Below are 25,280 nucleotides of genomic sequence, written 5' to 3'. Positions count from 1 at the left end.
ACCCTTGAGCTACATCTGGAAGGCAGGCGAGCAGGCCTAGGCAGCACAAGCAGTGGTTTTCCAGGCAGAGGAAACAGCACAGACCAAGGCCAAACAACCACAAATTCCTGTGTTGATTTACATTACACGCAAATCAGCTCCCCATCTTTCACCTCTAGGAGGAAAACGGGAACAATAACTCTTCCCTGGCCACATCCCTGGCTATGTGGATTAAATACAGAATATCAAAGGGCTTTGTAAACTGGGAAGTCCCATTATCACCATTATGAAAGAGAAGTGTGATCCAGGGCTCCGTCAAGATTCAGCTCAATGATAACCACGCTATGTGGCAGAAGGAGCCACACCCTGGCTTTGCCACTAACCCATAATCTGTCCCTCTGCCATCCTGCCCACCCCACCCCACGGGCCTCAGTTTTCCTCATCTGTAAAGTCAGTGGCTTGGACTAAGGAACACTTCTGTCCCTTCAAGATGCTGCCATTTATTCTAAAGTCTCCTTTAAATCTAGTTGCCAGTAAGCAGCACGTGGCTCTCCGCCCCCAGACTATTTCTTTATTCATTCCTAACATTTACCTTGGCAGCCAAAGCATAAGATTCATCAAGCGTGTTCGACAACCCATGGCACATTTCCTGATTCCCTCTGTCCCCTCCGCAGGGCATAGGTGCACAGCACTGAGCCTTTCCAGGGCTCAGCGGGATCAGGGCTGCTGGCCACTGAACAAAGGCTATCTGCCTCCCAGGGGCCAATGAGAATCCTGGGCACAGGCTGGGGTTGTTTGGTTTTGAGGTGTGCTGGGATGAAAGGCAGCCTGGAAGTGGAAGATTCGGTCATTCATTAATTAATTATAATTGTGGGTTTGTTCTTAAGAATGATTCCTTTGAAATTACTTTCCATCCAACAGCGGCTGCGACCGAGGATCAGATATTCAGAACTGTCTCCATTTCCTCTGCACAAGTATTTTCATTCCAGGACCTGAGATTCTGTCCTGATCTGGCTCTTGCATCGCAAGTCCCTCCCATCCTTGCTTTAGAGCTGGGATGTGTTTATTTGGGGGTTGGGTAGGGGCAGGTGTGTGTTTGTGTGTTTAATGTCTACTTTTTCAAAGGAAATCTATGCCACCCAAATCACCTTTCTGTGGACTTTAATCAGACCTTTTCCAGATAAACGGACAATGGAAAAAAGACTAGAAAGACACCTGCGACTAATACCCACCTAAGGCCGTGGGCCACACCTCCAGGTTAACACTGGAAGGGAAAAGCAACCTGGTATATCGATGTGACTCTAAACAACAGCCCATGTGTGAAGGCCCGGGGGCGCTTTGGGATTGACCAAGAGGAAACACGTGTTGCACAATGATAGGATCTTGTCGGTACAGCTGTCAGAAGAGGGAACTCCCACAGCAAAGGGCATAAAGCCATCTGGGGCAGTCTGGGGCGGCTCAGTTTTGTGGTGCCAGGGAGTGGACCAGAGCCCAGTCCTGCCCCAGACACAGATGGAACCATGAATTCCAACCAGAGCTTCAGCCAGAACCGCTCAGGTTCCCTCTATGCCACAGGAGGCGGCTGGGGCCGGCCGGGGAGCTTTCCCCGGGCTCCGAGTGTCCATGGTGGTGCGGGGGGTGTCCGCGTCTCACTTTCCTCCTCCTCACTGAGCTGTCCCCTCCCTGAAGGGTCTTGGAGGTCTGGAAGAGGCAGCTCCCTCCTAGGTGGAAATGGGAAGGAGATGATGCAGAATCTTAATGACCGCCTGGCCACCTACCTGGAAAAGGTACACGCCCTGGAGGAGGCCAACGTGAAACTAGAAAGCTGCATCCTGAAGTGGCATCAGCAAAGAGATTCAGGCAATAAGCAAGACTACTCCCAATACGAGGAAAGCATCAGCCACCTGCAGGAGCAGGTAAGATCCTGGGTAACCCTGGAACTCAAGAGGGGACTGCCTTTCCAGGAGAGCCATGAGAGAAGAAATCAGTAGAAAAGATAATTTCCTGGAAAATGACAAAAAGAGCTTAAAAGAAATCATGAACAAAAGTATTCAAGGATATTTTCTTTCTTTTCCCTAGTGGCTCAGATGGTAAAGAGTTTTTTCATTTACTTATTTATTGCTGTGCTGGGTCTTTGTTGATGAAGTTCTGGGCTTCTCTCTAGCTGTGGAGAGTGGGGGCTTCTCTCTAGCTGTGGCACGGGTGCTCCTCTTGTTGGTGAGCATGAGCTCTAGGCCATGCAGGCTTCAGTGGTTGCAGTTCCCAGGCTCCAGAACACAGGCTCAACTGTTGTGACAGGCTTAGATGGCATGTGGGATCTTCCTGGAACAGGGATCGAACCCGTGTCTCCTGCACTGGCGAGCAGATCCTTTACCACTAAGCCACCAGGGAAGCCCAAGGATATTTTCTTGTGCATGTTGAGTCGCTTCAGTCATGTCCAACTCTTTGTGACCCTGTGGACTGTAGCCCACTGGACTCCTCTGTCCATGAGATTCTCTAGGCAAAAGTACTGGGATGGCTTGCCATTCCTTCTCCAGGGCATCTTCCCAAGCAGGGATCAAACCCTCGTCTCTTATGTCTCTTGCATGGGCAGGTGGGTTCTTTAGCGCCAGTGCCACCTGGGAAGCCCAAGGACATTCTCTTATCATACCTTAAATATGGAGTCAGGAAAGTCTGTTTTGTGTATTTAATCTTCTGTACGTGAATTATATAGAAAACATGGAAGGCAAGCAGGTGCTGTCTGGTACCACTTACGATCCGACAACATAATCGTAATGATCAGGGCTGGTCTTCATTCCTCATGCTCAGTGCACAAGGCCCAAGAGAGCATTTACGTCTCGTTACATCAGCTCTGCTCCACCTCCAAGTCCTGACAGCAGTGTGATTACCCATCAAAGAAAGGCTGAGTTGTACTGTTCTGGAGATCACACGTAAAAGCTGTCACTCCACTAGCAGATACATCTTTGTGATTTCCCTGGATGCTTCCTCTTGGGGACTTCCAGAAGTTCTGAATTCTAGCCACTCACAGTTCTGAAAATGGCATATTGCTAGGGAAAAAAATAATAAAAATGAGTCTGATTTTTAGAATCTTAGAGTTAGGATGGATTATGGAGACTTCTTCAGAATATGAGTAGCTTTTCAACCAAACATTTAAAAACCTAACTTTATACCTTATTGCTCAGTCACTCAGTAGCGTCCAACTCTTTTTGACCCTATGACTGTAGTCCACCAGGCTCCTCTGCCCATGGGATTTTCTAGGCAAGAATACAGGAGTGGGCTGCACACCATTATACCTTCTGGGATGTTTCATAACATCGGCTAGAAGTACAGGGAATCCAGTCATCTAGGTTATATTTTAAAGCTATGGAAATTCTCTTAAGTAAAGTAGTCCCAGAAAATTTCCTGTAAGATCATGATTGAACCTATCCTAGAAAGAGCATCACGGGTTTCCAACATTTTTATGATACTATTTCTCAACACTCAGTCGTCCCTGCTTGAATCAAGATAATAGAAATCTTTCCTTATAATGAACCCTAATTATTGAATAATCAGCCTAATAGCTGACTGTGTAATTGTCTTAACTATATAGTACATGGTTGTCTTTACCAAAAAATTAAGGTGACTCAACAAACCTTACCATACTGTTTTTATTAATAAAGTTGCTTTGGTTTTAGAATGGAGAGGACAGAAGTTTTTTGCAAATGGGAAGCTAAGAACATAACTCCCAAAAGAAATGTGAGGTTAGACCTGGTCAAATAATGCATCAGCTGACAGCAGAAAGATGGAGGAAAGGGGATGGAAAAATTTATTGAGTGATTATTATATGTCAGGCATCATATCAGGTACTGAATATACTCATCAGCGTGATCCAAGAGCTTTCTGCAATGATGGAAACATTCTGTATCATCTGATTTATTTCTCACTACAACCCTGGAAAGAAACTGAGGCTCAGAGAAGTGAAGCAGCCATCCAAAGCCACCAGGAAGAGCTAGAGCTGGGATTCTAACCTAGGTCTGTTTCTAATGGCCTCGTAATTTCCACATAGCCTGGTACTGGCCAGTCTGCCCCATCAAAAATGGTGCTATTTGTTAATAAAGATAGTGCATCCCATTTGCACTCTTAATCATACAACACATATTTCATACCCATTATCTCATTCTGTGAAGCAGGTGTTTTTATCCCCAATCTATGGATGAGGAGACTGAGGCCAAGTGGGTGCCTAAATTCTTTGGAACAGAATTGAGAAAAGCAAGTGGGGACAATTACAAGGAGTGGGTGGCTGGCCCACCCTCCAGGAAACCCCAGGTTCTTGGTTCTGACACTAAATGGGAAGCTCCTTCAGCTTCAAATTATATTCATTTCTGTATTTCTTACTTCAGTCGTTTTTCTCTGTGTTTGAGGAAAACAGATATTTGAAGCTCAGATGGTCTATCAGACCTCCCCTCTTTATAGGTGACAAAACAGAGGCCCAAAGAAGTCCCACCATGCCTGGGACTTACCGGGAGTTGGTGATGGACAAGAAGGCCTGGCGTGCTGCGATTCATGGGGTCGCAAAGAGTCGGACACGACTGAGAGACTGAACTGAACTGGGCCTTTCAAGACTCATGAAGTGTTCTGAGTAGATATAGCTCTCCCACCCCCACTTGGTATCACTAACTCAATGGACATGAATCTGAGCAAACTCCAGGAGATAATGAAGGACAGGAGAGCCTGGCGTGCTGCAGTCCATGGGGTCACAAAGAGTCAGACATGACTCAGTGATTGAACAACACCTTCACTTTAAGGATGTTAAATGTTACTCTGAAAGTCTGTAAGAAAATATTTCAGGAATTCTCTGGTACTAGTGGTTAGAACTTGATGCTTTCACTGCTGTGGGCCTGGGTTCAATCCCAGGTCAGGAAACTAAGATCCCACAAACTAATGGCCAAAAAGAAAAAGAAAGAAAGAAAAGAAAATTATTTAAATTTCTTCTATATCAACTCATGTACTATAAGAATGCTACCTGGGGAAATCAGACTTTTGATGTGGGTTTTGCCATGGGTAAATTATCCATTTCGTTCAGAAAAACCAAATAAGTCCTGGGGAAGTCAGACTTTTGATGTGAGTTTTGCCACGGATAAATTATCAATTTAATTCAGAAAAGCCAAATAAGTTCACAGATTATTCTTTTAAGTATACACACTGTTTTGCATCCTTCCTATTATTTTAAATACACTTTTCATGTGGAGTATTTTTAGATTTACATGGTACAGAAACTTTCCATAAATCACCCAGCTCCCCTCATCACTAAAATCTTTGAAACACAGAGCTGGACATTGTCGCACAAATATTAAGGTGCAGAATGGCTCTCAGTAGTACTATATTTGGCTCATTGGTTTACAGCCACAAGTTCTGTTCTCCTCTCCCTAGTAGATTACACACCCTGAAGCAACGATGCTACACTAATACACAAACCAGATGATTTTAAAAGAATGAACTCAGGTCCTCGGGGAGAATCCAAGTGATTAATTACAACACAATGCAATACCTATGCCTCATATATTATTTCTCAACCCATTCTTGTTCATGCATTACTGTGATGGATGGCTCAGTAATAGTGGTTGTATCATAATATTGTATCAGGTAACCCAACGAGGAAGAAATAGTTTCGGTTTTTAAATTTCTTCTATATCAACTCATGCACTATAAGAATGCTACCTGGGGAAATCAGACTTTTGATGTGGGTTTTGCCATGGATAAATTATCCATTTAATTCAGAAAAGCCAAATAAGTTCACAGATGATTTTTTTAAGTACACACTGTTTTGCATCCTTCTTATTTTTTTTTTTATTTTTATTTTTTTTTATTTTAAAATATAAATTTATTTTATTTTATTTTTATTTATTTATTTTTTTTTAATACACTTTTCATGTGGAGTATTTTTAGATTTACATGGTACAGAAACTTTCCATAAATCACCCAGCTCCCCTCATCACTAAAATCTCCCATCACCATGGCACATTTGTCACAACTAGCAAAGCAACATCAGTACACTTCTGTGAAATAAATTCACCTTTGTCTCAAACTTAATATCTGTATCAGTAGAGAGAGAGTGAGATTATTTTTTAATTGAAATAGAGTTGATTTACAATGTTGTGTTAATTTCTCCTGTGCAGCAAAGTAGATCAGTTATATATATATCTTTATGTAGATGTATGGATATCCCAGGTGGTGCTAGTGGTAAAGAACCCAACTGCCAGAGCAGGAGACGTTAGAGATGTGGGTTTGATCCCTGGGTTGGGAAGATGCTCTGGAGGAGGGTACGGCAACCCACTCCAGTGTTCTTGCTTGGAGAATCCCATAGACAGAGGGGCCTGGTGGGCTACAGTCCATGGGGTCACAAAGAGTTGGACATGACTGAGGCAACTTCTTTTTTTTTAATATAATTTTCCATTATGGTTTATCACAGAATATTGGATATAGTTCCATGCACTATAGATTCTGTATAGCACAGACTATTGTTTATCCATTCTATATGGAAGGGATATTCTTAATGATTACTCCATGATCTTCCAATTAAAAGTATATTATACATAAGGTAACTTCATTGGAAAACTGTGGTGTTTCCAACACAGGTGGTATGTTTTATTTTCTGATTTCATGGAGAGTACAGGGCATGGTTTCTTTGAATGTCAAGCAAAACCTCAGGGAACAGCTGAGGCTAACTGCAGGGATCCCCAGGCCATTTTGGATGGAGTTACTTTTCATCTCCCATGAGCTTAGATCATGCAAAGACTAAACAGCCTGGAGGGGAAAGCATTGGTAAGAAATCCCTAAGCAGCACTGTAGAGGAAAGACAAGGAAATACCTACAGAATCCCTTTTCGGACCTATGGAAGTCATCGTGATACCATTTGGAATCCACTAAGGGAATTGAGCTGGGCATGGGCAGCCAGTCTGGTTATCTCCCATCATGAACAGCAAAGTAGACAATGCATCTCAACATTTAAACCCTAGGATTTATCCAGTGCAGACACTAGCTCTAATTACAAAAGTGCTAGCTTTTTTAAAACAAAATTAAAATTCCTTTACATTTTTCTGAACTAATTTAGCTTCAACTGATTGTTTTCAGAGTGTCTAGACTGTGCCCAGAAACGCTATTTTGCATTATTGTATTTAATCTCTTCTAATCTCATTCTCATAACTCTGTGGTTGTTATTATTGCCATTTTATGTATGAAGAAGCCAAGACTCGACAGAGCTCACTCAGGAGGTAGGTGCTGGAGCAGGACCCCAGGCCCTGCTCTGGGAGTTCCAGACCCAGTGTTCTGAACACCTCTGAATCCTGCTATTGTGTATTCATGACACAAAATTCCAAGTAATCAGTGGAACTTTGAACAGGGCCAGATTTTTGAAAGGTGTCTTTGTGTCGAAGTATAAGTTTGTCCTAAGAAAATCCTCTCTAATTAAAGCAACTATCTGCATAAATACGATGGGAATGTCACAGATTCTTTGGCCCCAAGTAAGTTACAGAAGTTTGGAGCTAGGACCCCTAAGGTCACATGTTTTCAGTACAAACTCCTTATTTGTAAAGAGCGTTGATGGAACTGAAGTCCGCAGAGTTGGGTAACTGACCCAAGTTCACACCAATGGTCAGTAACAGGAAATAAAAGGAAAATCTGCTGGTTCCCAGTTCAGCGCAATGCTTGGTACAAAAGTAGTATACTTTTGACATTGAGATATATTCCATCCAATTTTCCCCAAGACAATGACATGCATTAAAATTGTCATATATTATTTCTCTGATATGTGTATTTCTCTGATTACAACTACCTAGAAGTATTCACAAATCAAACATATATATACTCAATTTCTCAGGTGGATACTTCAACAATAATCCTCTTTTTAAATACAAAATATATACACATCTAGTGAAGGCAATGGCATCCCACTCCAGTACACTTGCCTGGAAAATCCCATGGATGGAAAAGCCTGGTAGGCTACAGTCCATGCGGTCGCGAAGAGTCGGACACGGCTGAGTAACCTCACTTTCGCTTTTCACTTTCATGCATTGGAGAAGGAAATGGCAACGCACTCCAGTGTTCTTGCCTGGAGAATCCCAGGGATGGCGGAGCCTGGTGGGCTGCCGTCTGTGGGTCGCACAGAGTTGGACACGACTGAAGCGACTTAGCAGCAGCAGCAGCAGTGAAAGTCTTTAACTAGAGGCGGTTACAAAGTTAAAGTTTTAACATGAAGTTTATTAATCTACTTAATTTATGGTAGAGAATTATTTCAGTTAATATTTTTAATTTTTGGTTTTTTTAATTAAGTATAGCTGATATACAGTGTTTCAAGTGTACAGCACGATGATTCAGTTTTTATATATATATATATATATACACATCCTTTTTCAGATTTTTTTCCATTATAAGTTATTACAAGAAATTGAATATAGTTCCCTATGCTATACAGTGTGTGTGTGTGTGTGTGTGTGTGTGTGTGTGTGTGTGACATAGTTGCTCAATCATGTCTGACCTTTGTGATACATGGATTGTAGCCCACCAGACTCCTCTGTCCATAGAATTCTCTAGGCAAGAACACTGGAGTGGGTTGCCACTCCTGTCTCCACAGGATCTTCCTGGCCCAGGAATTAACCTTGTGTCTCCTGCATTGCAGGCAGATTCTTTACCATCTGACCCACCAGGGAAGCCCATGCAAAACAGTTGCTCTTTGTTATTTATTTAATATATAGCAGTCTGTATCTGTTAATCCCAAATTCCCAACTCATCCTTCTCCCCTTTCAGTTAATATTTTAATAGTTTAATATTTTAATTATTTTAAAATTTAATTATTTTAAAATTAATTTAAAATTTAAATATTTTAATTAAATATTTTAATTATTTAATATTTTAATAATTATTCAGTTACAACTGAATAATTTACAAACACATATACATACCTATAAGTTATGTGTATGGCTATGGTCATTTAGGGCAAAAACTAATTATGCTTAGTTCAGTTCATTCACTTAGTTGTGTCTGACTCTTTGCGACCCCATGGACTGTAGCACACCAGGCTTCCCTGGCCATCACCAACTCCCAGAGCTTGCTCAAACTCATGTCCATTGAGTCGGTGATGCCATCCAACCGTCTCTTCCTCTGTTGTCCCCTTCTCCTCCTGCCTTCAATCTTTCCCTGCATCAGGGTCTTATTTCAAATGGAGCCAGCTCTTCACATCAGGTGGCCAAAGTATTGGAGTTTCAGCTTCAACATCAGTCCTTCCAATGAATATTCAGGACTGATTTCCTTTAGGATGGACTGGTTGGATCTCCTTGCAGTCCAAGGGACTCTCAAGAGTCTTCTCTAACACCACAGTTCAAAAGCATCAATTCTTTGGTGCTCAGCTTTCTTTATAGTCCAACTCTCACATCCACACATGACTACTGGAAAAACCATAGCCTTGTCGAAAAACAAGTCGGACAAAACAAAAACAAGTCAGAAAATCCCCAGTCAGACACAACTGAGCGACTTTCACTTTCACTTTGTGTGGATCTTACAAGATAGTTAAAAGGCATTTTCCACAATTACTCTCCTTCCCCCGCCTATATCATTCTTTGAGCAGTTGCATCAATCCTATCAAAACCCAATATAAAAAAAGACAGTGAAAGTGACTGCAGACCATACCCTTACTACAAAACCACTCTTGTGCTTTGCACTTAGTAAGTGCTCAATAAATATTAATTGACTTGACTGCTCATTATTCCACTGGTAGAAAATAAAGCCTTATCTGCTGATAAGTCAGATTACCAGGAACTGGGCAGAAATGCAGCTGTCCTGTGGATTTGCATGCAACTGAAGTGACTCTTGGTGTGTGCTTTACAGATAGCAGATGGCAAGGTAAACAATGCCCAGATCATCCTTCTCATTGACAACGCCAGGATGGCAGTGGATGACTTCAGCCTTAAGTAAGTTCCTTCTTCACAGTGTTGTGGCGGGTGGGAGGAGGGGATGGGGGTTGGTTTGGTTTTGGGAATTGTTCTTGTTTCTGTTTTGCAGAAAGAAAACGTACCTCACCATTACCCACGTGTAAAATCTTACTAAGCTATAATGAAAAGGCATGCTGCTTCTGCTGCTGCTGCTGCTGCTAAGTTGCTTCAGTCACTAGGGTCCAGACAGATATTTAATACACAAACCAGATATAAAATACACTTTTTGGTATGGGGAAATTTGAATACAAACACTTAAATGATATTAAAAACTTATTATTGATTTTTAGGTGTGATAATGTTACTATGCTTATTTAGAAAACTCCCTTTTCTTAAAAGATACATTCTGAAGTATTTAGGGGTTGAAAGGACATAATGTCTATAAATTACTTTAAAATACAAGATAGAATATAGACCAAATGAATATGACAAAATGTTAACAGCTGCTAAATCTAAGTGACAGATATATGGCTGTTTATTATGCCATTCTCTCTAAAGAAAAAATAATATTGGATCATCATCATAGAAAAACCTGCATGAAATGTAAAAAGTAAGAAATTCAGCCTAAAACTAAGGTGAATCCTTCCAATAACAAGTGTTCTGTTCTCTTCCTTCTAACGAAAGGTATGAACATGAACACTCCTTCAAGAAAGACTTAGAAATTGAAGTTGAAGGTCTCCGAAAGACCTTGGATGATCTGACCATTGTCACCACAGACCTAGAACAGGAGGTTGAGGGGATGAGGAAAGAGCTCATCCTCATGAAGAAGCGTCATGAGCAGGTAGGAATCCCAGGATCTCCAGGTAACCAGTACAGCTCTTAGTCCACACATTTCAGGTGACTCGGTCGCTCCAGAAGAAATCACCACCTGAATGCCAGCTCTATTGTCTTCAACCTAAATAATCATAAGGAACCACATACATATCTAATTTTTCCATGTTCACAGTCATTTACCCTGGTGTCAAATACAACAGCTAAAACACAATTCCAATTAACTATGACATCAGTCAACAATTTTGTTAAAACACAATGTTTATCTAGACCTGTTTATTAATATGATGCGAGAAAAATAAATGTGTAGGATTGAACTTCTTTCATTAACCCAATGTGTAGCAAGTTGGAGAACAACAGAATAGACTCCCATGGATCCAGATTATATTCAATATAGTTATATTCTATAGTAACTCACAGTTACTATATATTTGATATAACTATTGGCAAAAATTGAGTCTCAGTTGCCAAAAGCATTTAACTGACTTTAAAAGTTAGCATCCATCTAAAATCCCCGAGACTCTGATGAAAAGATAGAAAAACAATCCCCATTTTAGGCAAACAAAACTGCTTATCAAAGAACCTCACCTTCTGTACACCTGGTTAGACATGGTTGTTAATTAAACCTTTCCTGTAGTTTCTTGGTTTCATGATACCTCATGGGCATCATCCCTACAGAGTCATAATACACTGACAAGATTTTGAAAGTCTCTACACCATTTGGCTTTGGGTTACTGAACTGCTTCCCCAAAGCTTTGGCCTATAACCTGAAATGTTCAAGTGTTTCATTGTGTCATCATTTTACTCATGAACACTTGTTGAAGAGTACTTTATACTCTATGTAAGCAAAATTCCGTGTAAAATGTTTTCAACCAGGGATTAAGTCAGTAATCACAGGGGCCATTTGATTATCTGTCTAGTGCTATAAAGAATAAATGGAAGCCAATGGAAGAGTGGCAAACGCATAAGCTGAATTTTTAAAAGATCTGTGTAAGGCTGTCCATCAACATACTTCTGGCCTTCTGATTGTCAAAACTGATTCATTTTCTCTCTCTGTGGTTAAACAGGAAGTGGAGGAACACCGTTTGCCAAATGACTTCAAGGTCAATGTGAAGGTGGATACAACCCCGGGAGAAGATCTGATTAAGGTCCTGGAGGATATGAGGCAGGAATATGAGTCTATAATTAAAAAGAAGCATCAAGACTTGGACACTTGGTATAAAGAGCAGGTAAAAGAAAGATGCCCAAACTTCCCAAAGTTTCCACTTACAAGTGGCCCCAATGCCAATGCCTCTCTTCTTTTCTTGGTCTCACAGTCAGCAGCCGTGGCCCAGGAAGCAGCCAGTCCAACAGGTGTGCAGAGCAGCCAAAGTGACCTTCATGAGCTGAAGCGCACTTTCCAGGCCCTGGAGATTGACCTGCAGACACAGTGCAGCAAGGTGAGTTTGAGCTGGAAAAATCTTAGGTCAGTTACCACCTCTTCCACAAAACCTTCTTCTCTCCGGGGCCTGTCTCTCCAACTCCCTTGGGGCACTTCTCCATCCAAACTCCCACTTTCCATCCAAACTGTCCACAATGAGGATGCTAAGAGCTCTCATTTATTGAGGTGCCCGTGTTGTGCTACATTCGTTCTAGTCAATGTCATCAATCCTCACATTAACCTTTCCCGATGGGCCTGGTGTCCCCATTTTGGAGATAAGGGAACCAAAGCCCCAAACAGTTAAGTGAATTGACCAGGGTTACACAGTTAATAAGCGGCCAGTGGTGAAGCCACATGGTGGTTTGGGGTGGGCGTGGGGTGGGCTGGGGTTGGCAGTTCTACACCCTCAAAACCCCTATCAATGCTCTCCCCCTTACAACCATGCTGCCCCCTCCCAGTTCCAAGAAAGAGAAATTCTGGTGCCAACATGAGTAAGTGGCAAATCCAGGCTTGGCTGGCTCCAAAGTGCTGCTCTATTATTGTGTGTGCGTTTTATACAGTGAACAGTCTCATGCCCAGTGAACAGTAAGTTCTTGTGTCTAAGTCATTTCTTTGATCATCATGGTTTTCAGTAAAAATGCTTTTAGGAGTGTTATAACCACTTAAAATTCATTAAATAAAATCTATCATTGAATTTCCTTCTTAGCCTATCTGAATCTTCTAATCATTCATCACTACCGTTCCCCAGTGCTACTCAGTCTTGAGGAGAAATAATTAGTTCATTCTGTTGCAGGTGCACCTGGTAAATTACTGTTACATTTTAAGAATCAGTGATGATGGACAGACATTTAAAATGTACACAGTCAAGGTGATGATAATGAACACAGAAATAATTACAGTATTTTATATTATTTAAACACAAATAAATAACTATATTTTAAAATTATCTAAATAGTTTTGTAGCTTTCAGAACATTTTAGCATTGGATATTTCACAACAACCCTGCAAGGTCAGCTCAAGATTTATATCTAGTTTCATGCTTTCTACCACCTGACACTATTCTAAGTAACTGAGGATTTGATAATAAAGGAGTTTGGATACTACTGTAGATGATAGACAATAAAGGCACAAATCATCAAAATAAATAATATACCAGATGGAGGAAAATGCTGCAAAGAAATGAAACATGAGGGAGAGGTTAGGCTTTCCAGGAGAAGAGCTGTCATTTTAAAGCCAGGTGGTTGGGAGAGGCTTTACTGTTAAGGTGAGAGTTGAGAAACACCCTCAAAGTGATGTAAAGATGCATTACATGGCTATGGGGAGGGAGTTCCAGGTGGAGGGAATAGCAAATGCACAAGCTGTGAGGCACAGGTGTGCCAGACAGGTTGGAGGAACAGCCGAGAAGCCAACACAGATGCAGTGAGTCAACAGAAGGAAGAAGAAAGGAGAGAAAAGGAGGCCCTAGGGTTAACAGTGGCACCAGATTCCGCTTGACCCTTAGAGGGAAGTCAAGGGGAATTTGAAACAGAGGGTATAGACAACTCTTTGAGGAGCTCTGCAGTAAGCAAAGGCGAGGAGAGAAATTGGCTGATTGCTGAAGGTAGTTATGGGCTCGAGAGAACAAATTTTAAGGTGGAAGAGATTCTGTTTGAAAGCTGGTGGGAATAATCTAGGAGAGAGGAAAGCATTCATGTTGCAAGACAGGGGGTAATTGCTGAAATTACCGTGGCAGAGACAAGGACGTTTATTCCCCTCATAACAGGAGGGGAATGAGTGTCAATACAGACTCATGTCTGTGGGTGGAAGCTGGCAGAGCTGATGGGAGCCCTCCCCTGAGGGCTCGGCAACAGAGGAAGCAAGGTCATGGGCTAAGAGAAAGGACAGGGAGAAGAGGGGTTTGCAGACAGAGAAGAAGGAACAAAATATCCCTTTGGGAGAACAAGAAAGTGATGAGACCAGAGACATGTGGGGTAATAGCCAAGCAGCATGAAGGGCCCCCTGGACGTTAGCAGCCCTGAAGTGCAGGGTGCTTTATTAGCTACGAATGTCTCTTTAAGATTAAAGTTATGTGCGCTAGAAAAGTAGGTGGTAAATCCAAACAGAACAGGGACTTGAACTTGGTCCTCTGCTTCCTTCATTTTGCAGCTTTCAGAATTTCCTCAAAAACGACAATGTGTTACCAGAGTCACCAAATTAAAATGGAAGACACGCAGTGAGATTTGAATTTCAGATGAACAAGTGTGTTTTTTATTTTTTTAGTATAAGTTCTTATGCAATATTTGGGGGAACATTTGGCACACATTTATACTAAACGAAAATTACTGATTGCTCATCTGAAATTCATACTTAATCAGGTGCCCTCTATTTTATCTGGCACCATTACTTGAGACCCTTCTCTGAAGATCCAAAAAGATGGCAGTCCTGGCTACTATTTCCTTCTAGGAGCTTTCAGTCTGGCCTAAAACAAAATATAAGCAGAAGTAGGTAAGGAACAGATCAGGGCAAGGTTGGGTATATTCACTCCCAAACAAGCTACATCAACAATAAATACGACAGGAGTGCAGCTAAGTTGCATAGAACTCCCTGACGCAAAGGCTTTATGCCTAGAAAAATGAGATTCAGAAAGTCCTGACTCCTCATTGCCTGGCTCCAAACCTAAAAGTCAGCCTGCTCCTCACTCATCCCCAACTCCACCAAGACACCCAGCAGAGGAGTTGGTATATTCTCACTATTCAGCAAGCACGCGTGCTCAGTTATGTCCAGCTCTTTGTGAGCCCATGGTCTGTAGCCCGCCAGGCTCCTCTGTCCATGGAATTTTTCAGGCAAGAATACTGGAGTGGGTTGCCATTTCCTCTTCCAGGGGATCGTCTCCACCCAGAGACCAAACCCACATCTTTTGAGTCTCCTGCATTGGGAGGTGAATTCTTTACCACTGTGCCACCAGGGAAGCCCAACTCAGCAGGCTATTGAATCAAGCCATCAGTCAGTAGATGAAAGAAATTTCATTCCTCTTTCAGAAATCTGCTTTAGAAAACATGTTATCAGAGACCCAGTCTCGGTACTCCTGCCAGCTCCAGGACATGCAACGGATCATCTCCCACTATGAGGAGGAGCTGACACAGCTACGCCATGACCTGGAGCGTCAGAACAACGAATACAAGGTCCTCCTGGGCATCAAAACCCACCTAGAGAAGGAAATCGCCACCTACCGCCAGCTCTTGGAAGGAGAGAATGGAGGGTAAGGCAAAGACTGGCAGGGAAGGACAATGAAAAGCGTATCCACTCTTGTGTGCATTCATGTACCTTAATGGTCCTGTTAGCCATCATCTGTGTAAAGAAAGAAAGGCTTATGCTGAATTTCTTCTGTAGGTACTTAGACCAGGTGGTATTCCGTTGAGTAGGAAGTGTGAATTCATCAACTGTTATTCCCAGGACACTACGATTTGAAGTCAACAGCATCACTTAATATTTTATATCTCTAGAAACAAACAGTGAAGAAAGTTTGGCTACAGTGTTTCCCAGTGGGAATGCACCCAATTTTCACTCAAAAAAGAAAAAAAGGTTGAGGACTCTAACAGCAGGAAAAGACTCAGGAATAAGAGATTGAGATGTCCAGATATTTTATCTGGAATCTCTGAGTAGTTTTGGTATAACTGTTCACAAAAGGGCACGTATGTTCTATAACCCAAGAGAAAGGGTTAGAATTTTTTTAGTACATAAATAAAATGTTATTGGACCAAACCCAAAACAGTCTGAAAAGCCCAGGGGGTTCACACTTCAGACACAGACCCTGGAAAGGATCCGAGGGAGGCAAAGCCTGCAGCTGGCTGAAAGGATGGAGGTGACTCAGCAGATTTCTCCATCCCCCAGGGTTAGTGGGAGGCAGTACTCACTGCCTTTTGGGTCCAGAAGGGTTCTCCCATGAACTCATGACCTTGAAACTACAGAACTCAAACAATTATCCTCATTAAAGAACTGTGAATGTACCAGCAGGCAAAGGAAGTTAGTTCATCTTGAGAAGTTTTTATGATTGTTGCTAATACTAAAATGAGCCTTTATCACTTTTATAGGACAATGGAAGAATCTAAGTCAAACGTCAAAGGTAAAAAATACTCTTTCATTGTTTGAATCTACTTTTTTTTTAAATGAATCAGCACATTTATCCATCCTTCAGTAATCATACTCTCGTGTACTACTGAATGTTCTTTGTTCAGTTTTTACTTTACTGCCAAATGGCCAGGAATATTGAATCAACTTAAATTAGATATGGCTGAACCAAGTGAGCTCTCAATATTGTCCTAAACAATATAAACACACACATATATATATACACACACACATATATATACACACATACACATATATATATACATATACATATATATGAGCTCTTTGCCAGCAGTAAAGTAGATAAAAATAATCAGTGATATTATTATATCTCTATTAAATTATGAACTCAATGGACATGAGTCTGAACAAACTTTAGGAGATAATGAAGGATAGGGGAGCCTGGCACACTGCAGACCACGGGATTGCAAAGAGTCAGACACAACTTAGTGACTGAACAACAACAATTAAGTTATGGAGTCTGCTGGCCAAATTCCTAGGAAATTAAGAAAAAAATGATGTCCCATAATTTCCCAAGCTACATTCTGTTGAACACTAGCATCCCATGAGATTTTAACTGTGTATTATAGAAGATGTGTTGTGTGGCCCAGTATGGCTGGGAATACTATGTACCACTATCCTCTTGGTGAAGAATCAGGCTATGTTTCAGCATTGAAGATGGAACAAATACTGCTGCAGGGAAGAAAAAGTAAAAGAAAGAAACCACAACAAAATTTATTTTGTTTAGCACAGTGTTCCCAAATACCTTTGACCGGGGAACCCTATTTTCTCCGATTACAATTAACACCTCACAGAAAAGTTTAAGAAGTCACAGTCTGGGACAGGTGGCACTTTCTGATTAGTTTATGATAAAATGCTCTAAGGCATTAAAGGTTCGGGGACTGAGAGTCCAAGTAACCATCACAGAATAGCAGCTTCATTGCCATCCCTCTGCAAGATCCCAACACATGGTCCTTCAGCCTCTCTTTAGTCACGTCCAGGGACAGGGAACCCATTACTGGAGAGGGTGGACAATCTACTTTGGAGAACCTTGACTGTAACAAAGTTCTCCCTGGACCTCTATTACTGGTTTTAATTCTTCCCTCTGGTCTAGAATCAGTGTACTGATACATCAACAAAGCACTTATTCAAATAAATCTTATCTTTGAAAACAGTGACCATGATAAACATTCCTGGCTTCTCATGATCTTTCATATGGCATACTCTCTAGATATTAAAATGAGGTCCCCAGAATGGCATATAAGGCTCTGTACGTTCGTAGAATCTATGCTGCAAGTGCTCAAAAGCCCATATAAGCAGAAAGGACCCCTCCAGCACTTGTGGTCAAATACTAGATTCTGTATCAGGAACACTTGGGGTGAAGGTCTTGACCTGTAGAAAGTGACACTGGTCAGATACCCTCATTTCCTAGAAGGTGGGAGGAAAATCTTCCTCGGTAAGATCTTTTTTCACTCCATTAGAGTCCACCATATTGCTTAGCGATCATTCTAGAAAGCCTTTGGGTGCTGAGAACAGGGGCCTGGAAAGGAGTACAGTTCAGATAGTGGGAAGAGCATGGCAGTGACCTCTTTTTGCTTTTTTTCAAATCTGCAGCTCCAAAGATCAAGGCCATCACACAGGAGAGCGTCAATGGAAGAATAATTCTTTCTCAAGTGAATGAGATCTGAAAGTACAAGTGAGGCCAATAAAAATTTCTGCCTGTTGTAAAAACTATTTCCCCTCAATGGAAAGTCCTTGCCCAGGTGAATTCTAAGAGGTTTCCTTGGAGTTCACAAACTCAGAAAATTTTTTTCTCTGTAACAATCTCACCATAACAATCTTCATATATTGCTGCACTTTTTCAATTAAAGTATGAGTTCATGAGCTTAAAGCTCTACTTTACTACTACAGTTGTCAGATTCCCGTCATTGTACATGTTTTATAGCCAATAAAACTCCACACCAGCTGCATCATGTCCTTTTTTAAAAAAATATCATAAGGCAAGACAAAACCTCAAGATAAGGTCAGTCTTGTCTCGACAAGACCTCTTTATCCTGAAAATGGATCCTCAGAGCATTGTCCATGAAAGAGTGACAGGGACCTTAATGCTCTGAAGGTGTTTGCAGCAAACACTGGCCAGAATTGTTACCTGCAGCCATGCAACTAGGGACAAGATGTGGTTCACAAGGCTCTCCAAGATCTCTAGACTTTTCCAGCAGGAGAGTGGGAGTGGGGCAGGGATAGAGAAAGGAATGCCCAGAAAGGCCTCAATGAGATGACCAAAAATTATTCTATCTCACAGATGAATGAATGAACAACTTCAATGCCTAAAAGAGAGTTAAAACTAGAAAAGGAAATTCAGGGGAAAGAAATCGTCATTACAGAGAGATACTGAGACCCTAAGAGGGGAAACAACTCATCCAAAATCTGAGTTGCAAACATTACGATCCAGGATATTATGCTGAGCTGTAGTAAGGACTAAAGAAGACAGACTAGGCACCTCTGCCCCTGAAGAAGATGTCTTTTTCTCAGATTTTAGCTGTGTGAGCTGCAAGGCTAAGACTGGTACAGAGGAACAACGCTGGAGAAAATGAAGACAGAAACCTATATATTCACCAAGACATCATCAGAAGGCCATACATGAAACAATAGGATATTAACAATTCAATGGACCATCAGTTCAGTTCAGTCGCTCAGTCATGTCCGACTCTTTGCAACCCCATGAATCACAGCACGCCAGGCCTCCCTGTCCATCACCAACTCCCGGAGTTTGCCCAAACTCATGTCCATTGAGTCAGTGATGCCATCCAGCCATCCCATCCTCTGTCATCCCCTTTTCCTCCTGCCCCCAATCCCTCCCAGCATCAGGGTCTTTTCCAATGAGTCAGCTCTTCACATCAGGTGGCCAAAGTATTGCAGTTTCAGCCTCAGCATCAGTCCTTCCAGTGAACACCCAGGACTGGTCTCCTTTAGGATGGACTGATTGGATCTCCTTGCAGTCCAAGGGACTCTCAAGAGTCTTCTCCAACACCACAGTTCAAAAGCATCAATTCTTCAGCGCTCAGCTTTCTTCACAGTCCAACTCTCACATCCATACATGACCACTGGAAAAACCATAGCCTTGACTAGACAGACCTTTGCTAGCAAAGTAATGTCTCTGCTTTTTAACATGCTATCTAGCTGCCATCTATGGGGTGGCACAGAGTCGGACACAACTGAAGCAACTTAGCAGCAGCAGCAGCAGCAGGTTGGTCATAACTTTCCTTCCAAGGAGTAAGCGTATTTTAATTTCATAGCTGCAGTAACCATCTGCAGTGATTTTGGAGCCCAGAAAAATAAAGTCTGACACTGTTTCCACTGTTTCCCCATCTATTTCCCATGATGTGATGGGACCAGATGCCATGATCTTAGTTTTCTGAACGTTGAGCTTTAAGCCAACGTTTTCACTCTCCTCTTTCAGGTTCATCAAGAGGCTTTTTAGTTCCTGTTCACTTTCTGGACCATAGGCATGGGCTTTACCATTTGAGCTACCCGGCAAGCCTTCCCTGGAAACTCAGCTGGTAAAGAATCAGCCTGCAATGGAGGAAACCTGGGTTTGATCCCTGGGTTGGGAAGATCTCCTGGAGGAGGGCATGGCAACCTACTCCAGTATTCTTGCCTGGAGAATCTCCATGGACAGAAGAGCCTGATGGGCTACAGTCCATGGGATCACAAAGAGTCAGACATGACTGACTAAGCACAGCACTATACAGGCCTGGCTAGTCAAACTCTCCCACTTTACAGACAAATAAACTGAGACCCAGACAATAAAGACATGGACCCAAACACTCACTGAACTATTGCAGTTGGATCTAGATCTGAGCCTCTAGATTCCATATCCAGTTATTAACCTAAAAATACATTTAGTTCCATGTTTATCTAACACATTGGCAATGCCCTGAATACTTTTTGTCTCTACGTTTGAATACTCCCTTGGAAAGGATTGCTTTTTATTTTTTTCTGACCTGGACATGTGTTAAAATTGGATTCAGTTCAGTTCAGTTCATTCTCTCAGTCGTGTCCGACTCTTTGGACCCCATGAATCGCAGCACACCAGGCCTCCCTGTCCATCACCAACTCCCGGAGTTCACTCAGACTCACGTCCATCAAGTCCATGATGCCATCTAGCCATCTCATCCTCTGTCGTCCCCTTCTCCTTTGGCCCCCAACCCCTCCCAGCATCAGAGTCTTTTCCAATGAGTCAACTCTTCGCATGAGGTGGCCAAAGTACTGGAGTTTCAGCTTTAGCATCATTCCCTCCAAAGAAATCCCAGGGCTGATCTCTGTCGGAATGGACTGGTTGCATCTCCTTGCAGTCCAAGGGACTCTCAAGAGTCTTCTCCAATACCACAGCTCAAAAGCATCAATCCTTCATCACTCAGCCTTCTTCACAGTCCAACTCTCACATCCGCACATGACCACAGGAAAAACCATAGCCATGACTAGACAGACCTTAGTCGGCAAAGTAACATCTCTGCTTTTGAATATGCGGTCTAGGTTGGTCATAGCTTTCCTTCCAAGGAGTAAGCGTCTTTGAATTTCATGGCTGCAGTCACCATCTGCAGTGATTTGGGAGCCCAGAAAAATAAAGTCTGACACTGTTTCCACTGTTTCCCCATCTATTTCCCATGAAGAGTTGGGACCGGATGCCATGATCTTCGTTTTCTGAATGTTGAGCTTTAAGCCAACTTTTTCACTCTCCTCTTTCACTTCCATCAAGAGGCTTTTTAGCTCCTCTTCACTTTCTGCCATAAGGGTGGTGTCATCTGCATATCTGAGGTTATTGCTATTTCTCCCGGCAATCTTGATTCCAGCTTGTGTTTCTTCCAGTCCAGCATTTCTCATGATGTACTCTGCATATAAATTAAATAAGCAGGGTGACAATATACAGCCTTGACGTACTCCTTTTCCTATTTGGAAGCAGTCTGTTGTTCCATGTCCAGTTCGTCTTCCCTTTAAGGCAATAATTGGTATTTTCTGATTCTCAATACCCAAAGAATAGAAAATCAACCCTTAACAATTTGAAATTAGGCAAAAGGAATCCAGGGTAATCACATGATTGCAAAAATGTATCATTGGTTTAAATGAAATACCTTAATTCCCTGGGGTAAAACTATCAATTTATCTTTACTGTGTGATTACTTCCAAGAATTTCAAAAATAACCAATTTATAATATCTTCAATGAATTTTTGTGCAATACTTCTCTGTGCAAATTTTGATGATTTGGGGGGTGCAAGAAAAGATCCATATTAGGCTATATTAGTCCTCTTTTTCTATTTCATTCTACTAGGAGAACTTCTTCATGTTAATAAGGTACTATAGTCTCAAGGCATATCTTAAAATTGATTTTTTTCTCTACTTTAGCCTCAATTCACTCTGCTATTTTAGACATTATCTCTTTTTTTAATCTAGATATTAGACATAAAATATACTTATTTTCTCAAGGTGAAATTTAGCAATGCTAACAAAATCTTTTGAAGAAATATTTAAAAAGCAACATGACGAGCTGAAGGTAAAGTTTTAACACTAGCCCCAGAAAATAATCAACTAATCTTACATTTACTGTTATCATTTACATAAGATTTGGTAGTCATAAATCGAAACATAAGAATAATTTTTCAGGACTTCCCTGGTGGTCCAGTGGTTAAGAATCTTCCTTGCAAGGCAGGAGACACAGGTTCGATCCCTGTCAGAGAACTAAGACCCTACATGCTGCTGAGCAACTAAGGCTGAATGGCACAGCTACTAAAGCCTGCGTGCTCTGGAGCCCATGCTCTGCAACTGCTGACCCTGCAAGCCACCGCTAGAGTCCACACACCCCAGTGAAAGATCGCACGTGATGCCAAACAGATTCCACCCGCAGCAACTAAGACCCAACACAGCCAAACAAATAAATGTTTTTTAATTTTAAAAAAAAGGATAATTTTCAATCAAGCAGCTAAAATACTCCCAAAGTATTCATTTTCTCTGTACCAATTAAGATGAACCAACTCATCCTGATTTGTTCAGGAAACCCCTTAGTCCCAGGCAAACTGGAGTGCTTGGTCAGCCTATTGATAAAGAATTGCTCTTGCCTTCCTCTATTCAGGCTGCTGTAACAGAATACCACAGATTGAGTGGCTTATAAAACAACAGAAACTTATTCCTCACAGCTCTGGATGCTGGGATGTCCAAGGCCAAGGCACCAGCAGGGTTGCATTCTGTGCAAGGTTCACTTCCTGGTTCATAGCCTGTATCCTCCCATAATGGAAGGGGCTTGGCAGCTCTGTGGAGTCTCTTTTCTCACAGTGTTAATCCCATTCACAGAGACTCCACCCTCATGAACTAAGCCTCCCAAAGACCTCAGCTTCTAAAACCATCACCTTTGGGGGGTAAGATTTCAACATATTAATTTTTCAGACAAGTAGAGAGGAACTAAACCATTTTCCTGAGTAAAGAGACAGTTGCACAAGTTTAGACTCTAGGCAGCATAGAATAACCTCTCTCACACATCTGAGTAAGTCCAAAATATTTCAAAATACCCGTTACAAACTGATTAGTGTCTGTAGGTTCAGGCAAGTTGCAAACTGAGAAGTTTTCATTTGTATTTGGTTTTGACCCACGCACACCCAATCCACATAAAAGAGTTGGTAACAAATTCTATTGTTTCCATTACAGGAACACTTCAAGTAAATAGCAGCTATTCCATTACCCAAAATCCAATTAAAGAAATACTTGGCTAATTCAGAGATGTATCAGATGTATCATGTATTATTTTGGAATATTTATGTCAACGTATTTTCCAGTAGTACCATAATAACATGGTTGAGTGGACAGATCCATTTAATATTTTCAGTCCAGTCAAATGCATGCCTTAACTAACAGCTCATTTTTCCATTAATGTTTTTATATACCTACCCTGTTAATGATGTGTGAAATTGGAAACTAAACTTCATAAAAATTCATTATTAAGGAATGTAGCAATTTTCTGTTGGTAGAAAGGTCATAGAGCTGAGATAAGAGCAAGAAGATGAATCACAAATTATGGTGGGAAAAGGTAGGTAAGAGAAAGGGACCTGAGAAAGTTACTTTAGCACAGAAGTTCTCAAACTTGGCTGCACCTTAGGATCGACTGTGGAGATTAAAATATTCTAATGCCCAGATGACTTATAGATCAGTTAAATCAAGTTTTTTGAAGGTTAGAATATAGGCATCCATATATTTTAAAGATTTCCAGGTAATTACAATGTACAAAAAGTTTGAGAACTTGTTGCTTTAGTAGCGTCAAGTGCTTTTGTATTTATTTGTATGTTTCCGATATTTCTAATTTTTTAATACTCTCATGAGAATTAATTACTTACTCAGTTCAGTTCAGTCGCTCAGTCGACCCCATGGACTGCAGCACACCAGACTTCCCTGGCCATCACCAACTCCCAGAGCTTGCTCAAATTCATGTCCACCGAGTCCGTGATGCCATCCAACCATCTCACCTTCTGTTGTCCCCTTCTCCTCCTGCCTTCAATCTTTCCCAGCATCAGGGTCTTTTCAAATGAGTCAGTTCTTCGCATCAGGTGGCCAAAGTATTGGAGCTTCAACTTCAGCATGAGTCCTTTCAATGAATATTCAGGACTGATTTCCTTTAGGATGGACTGGTTGGATGTCCTTGCAGTCCAAGGGACTCTCAAGAGTCTTCTCCAACACCACAGTTCAAAAGCATCAGTTCTTCAGCACTCAGCTTTCTTTATGGCACAACTCACATCCATACATGACTACTGGAAAAACCATATCTCTGACTAGCTGGACCTTTGTTGGCAAAGTAATATCTCTGCTTGTTAATATGCTGTCTAGGTTGGTCATAGATTTCCTTCCAAGAAGCAAGCATCTTTTAATTTAATTAGTCACAGCAGTCACCATCTGCAGTGATTTTGGAGCCCAAGAAAATAAAATCTCTCACTGTTTCCATTGTTTCCCAATCTATTTGCCATGAAGTGATGGTTTTAGAAAAGGCAGAGGAACCAGAGATCAAATTGCCAACATCCGCTGGATCATGGAAAAAGCAAGAGAGTTCCAGAAAAACATCTATTTCTGCTTTATTGACTATGCCAAAGCCTTTGACTGTGTGGATCACAATAAACTGTGGAAAATTCTGAAAGGGATGGGAATACCGGACCACCTGACCTGCCTCTTGAGAAATCTGTATGCAGGTCAGGAAGCAACAGTTAGAACTGGACATGGAACAACAGACTGGTTCCAAATAGGAAAAGGAGTACGTCAAGGCTGTATATTGTCACCCTGCTTATTTAACTTATATGCAGAGTACATCATGAGAAATGCTGGACTGGAAGAAACACAAGCTGGAATCAAGATTGCCGGGAGAAATAGCAATAACCTCAGATATGCAGATGACACCACCCTTATGGCAGAAAGTGAAGAGGAGCTAAAAAGCCTCTTGATGAAAGTGAAAGAGGAGAGTGAAAAAGTTGGCTTAAAGCTCAACATTCAGAAAACGAAGATCATGGCATCCGGTCCCATCACTTCATGGGAAACAGATGGGGAAACAGTGGAAACAGTGTCAGACTTTATCTTTTTGGGCTCCAAAATCACTGCAGATGGTGATTGCAGCCATGAAATTCAAAGACGCTTACTCCTTGGAAGGAAAGTTATGACCAACCTAGATAGCATATTTAAAAGCAGAGACATTACTTTGCCGACTAAGGTCTGTCTAGTCAAGGCTATGGTTTTTCCAGTGGTCATGTATGGATGTGAGAGTTGGACTGTGAAGAAGGCTGAGCGCTGAAGAATTGATGCTTTTGAGCAGTGGTGTTGGAGAAGACTCTTGAGAGTTCCTTGGACTGCAGGGAGATCCAACCAGTCCATTCTGAAGGAGATCAGCCCTGGGTGTTCTTTGGAAGGAATGATGCTAAAGCTGAAGCTCCAGTACTTTGGCCACCTCATGCAAAGAGTTGACTCATTGGAAAAGACTCTGATGCTGGGAGGGATGGGGGCAGGAGGAGAAGGGGAC

General features: G+C 41.7%; 1 protein-coding gene across 1 annotated transcript; it reads left to right on the top strand.

Annotated features, from left to right (window-relative positions):
* On the top strand, positions 1,365–18,209 carry KRT23 (keratin 23). The gene is made up of 8 exons (XM_005693794.2): positions 1,365–1,895; positions 9,838–9,920; positions 10,566–10,722; positions 11,780–11,941; positions 12,029–12,151; positions 15,150–15,370; positions 16,203–16,234; positions 17,854–18,209. The coding sequence occupies exons 1-8, from the start codon at positions 1,500–1,502 to the stop codon at positions 17,925–17,927; spliced, it is 1,248 nt and encodes a 415-aa protein (XP_005693851.2). The 5' UTR covers positions 1,365–1,499; the 3' UTR covers positions 17,928–18,209.

This window comes from Capra hircus, chromosome 19 (genome assembly GCF_001704415.2).
Source record: "Capra hircus breed San Clemente chromosome 19, ASM170441v1, whole genome shotgun sequence".
Taxonomy (NCBI): domain Eukaryota; kingdom Metazoa; phylum Chordata; class Mammalia; order Artiodactyla; family Bovidae; genus Capra; species Capra hircus.
The sequence above is the reverse complement of the archived record's forward strand: the minus strand, read 5'-3'. Positions and strand labels throughout refer to the sequence as shown.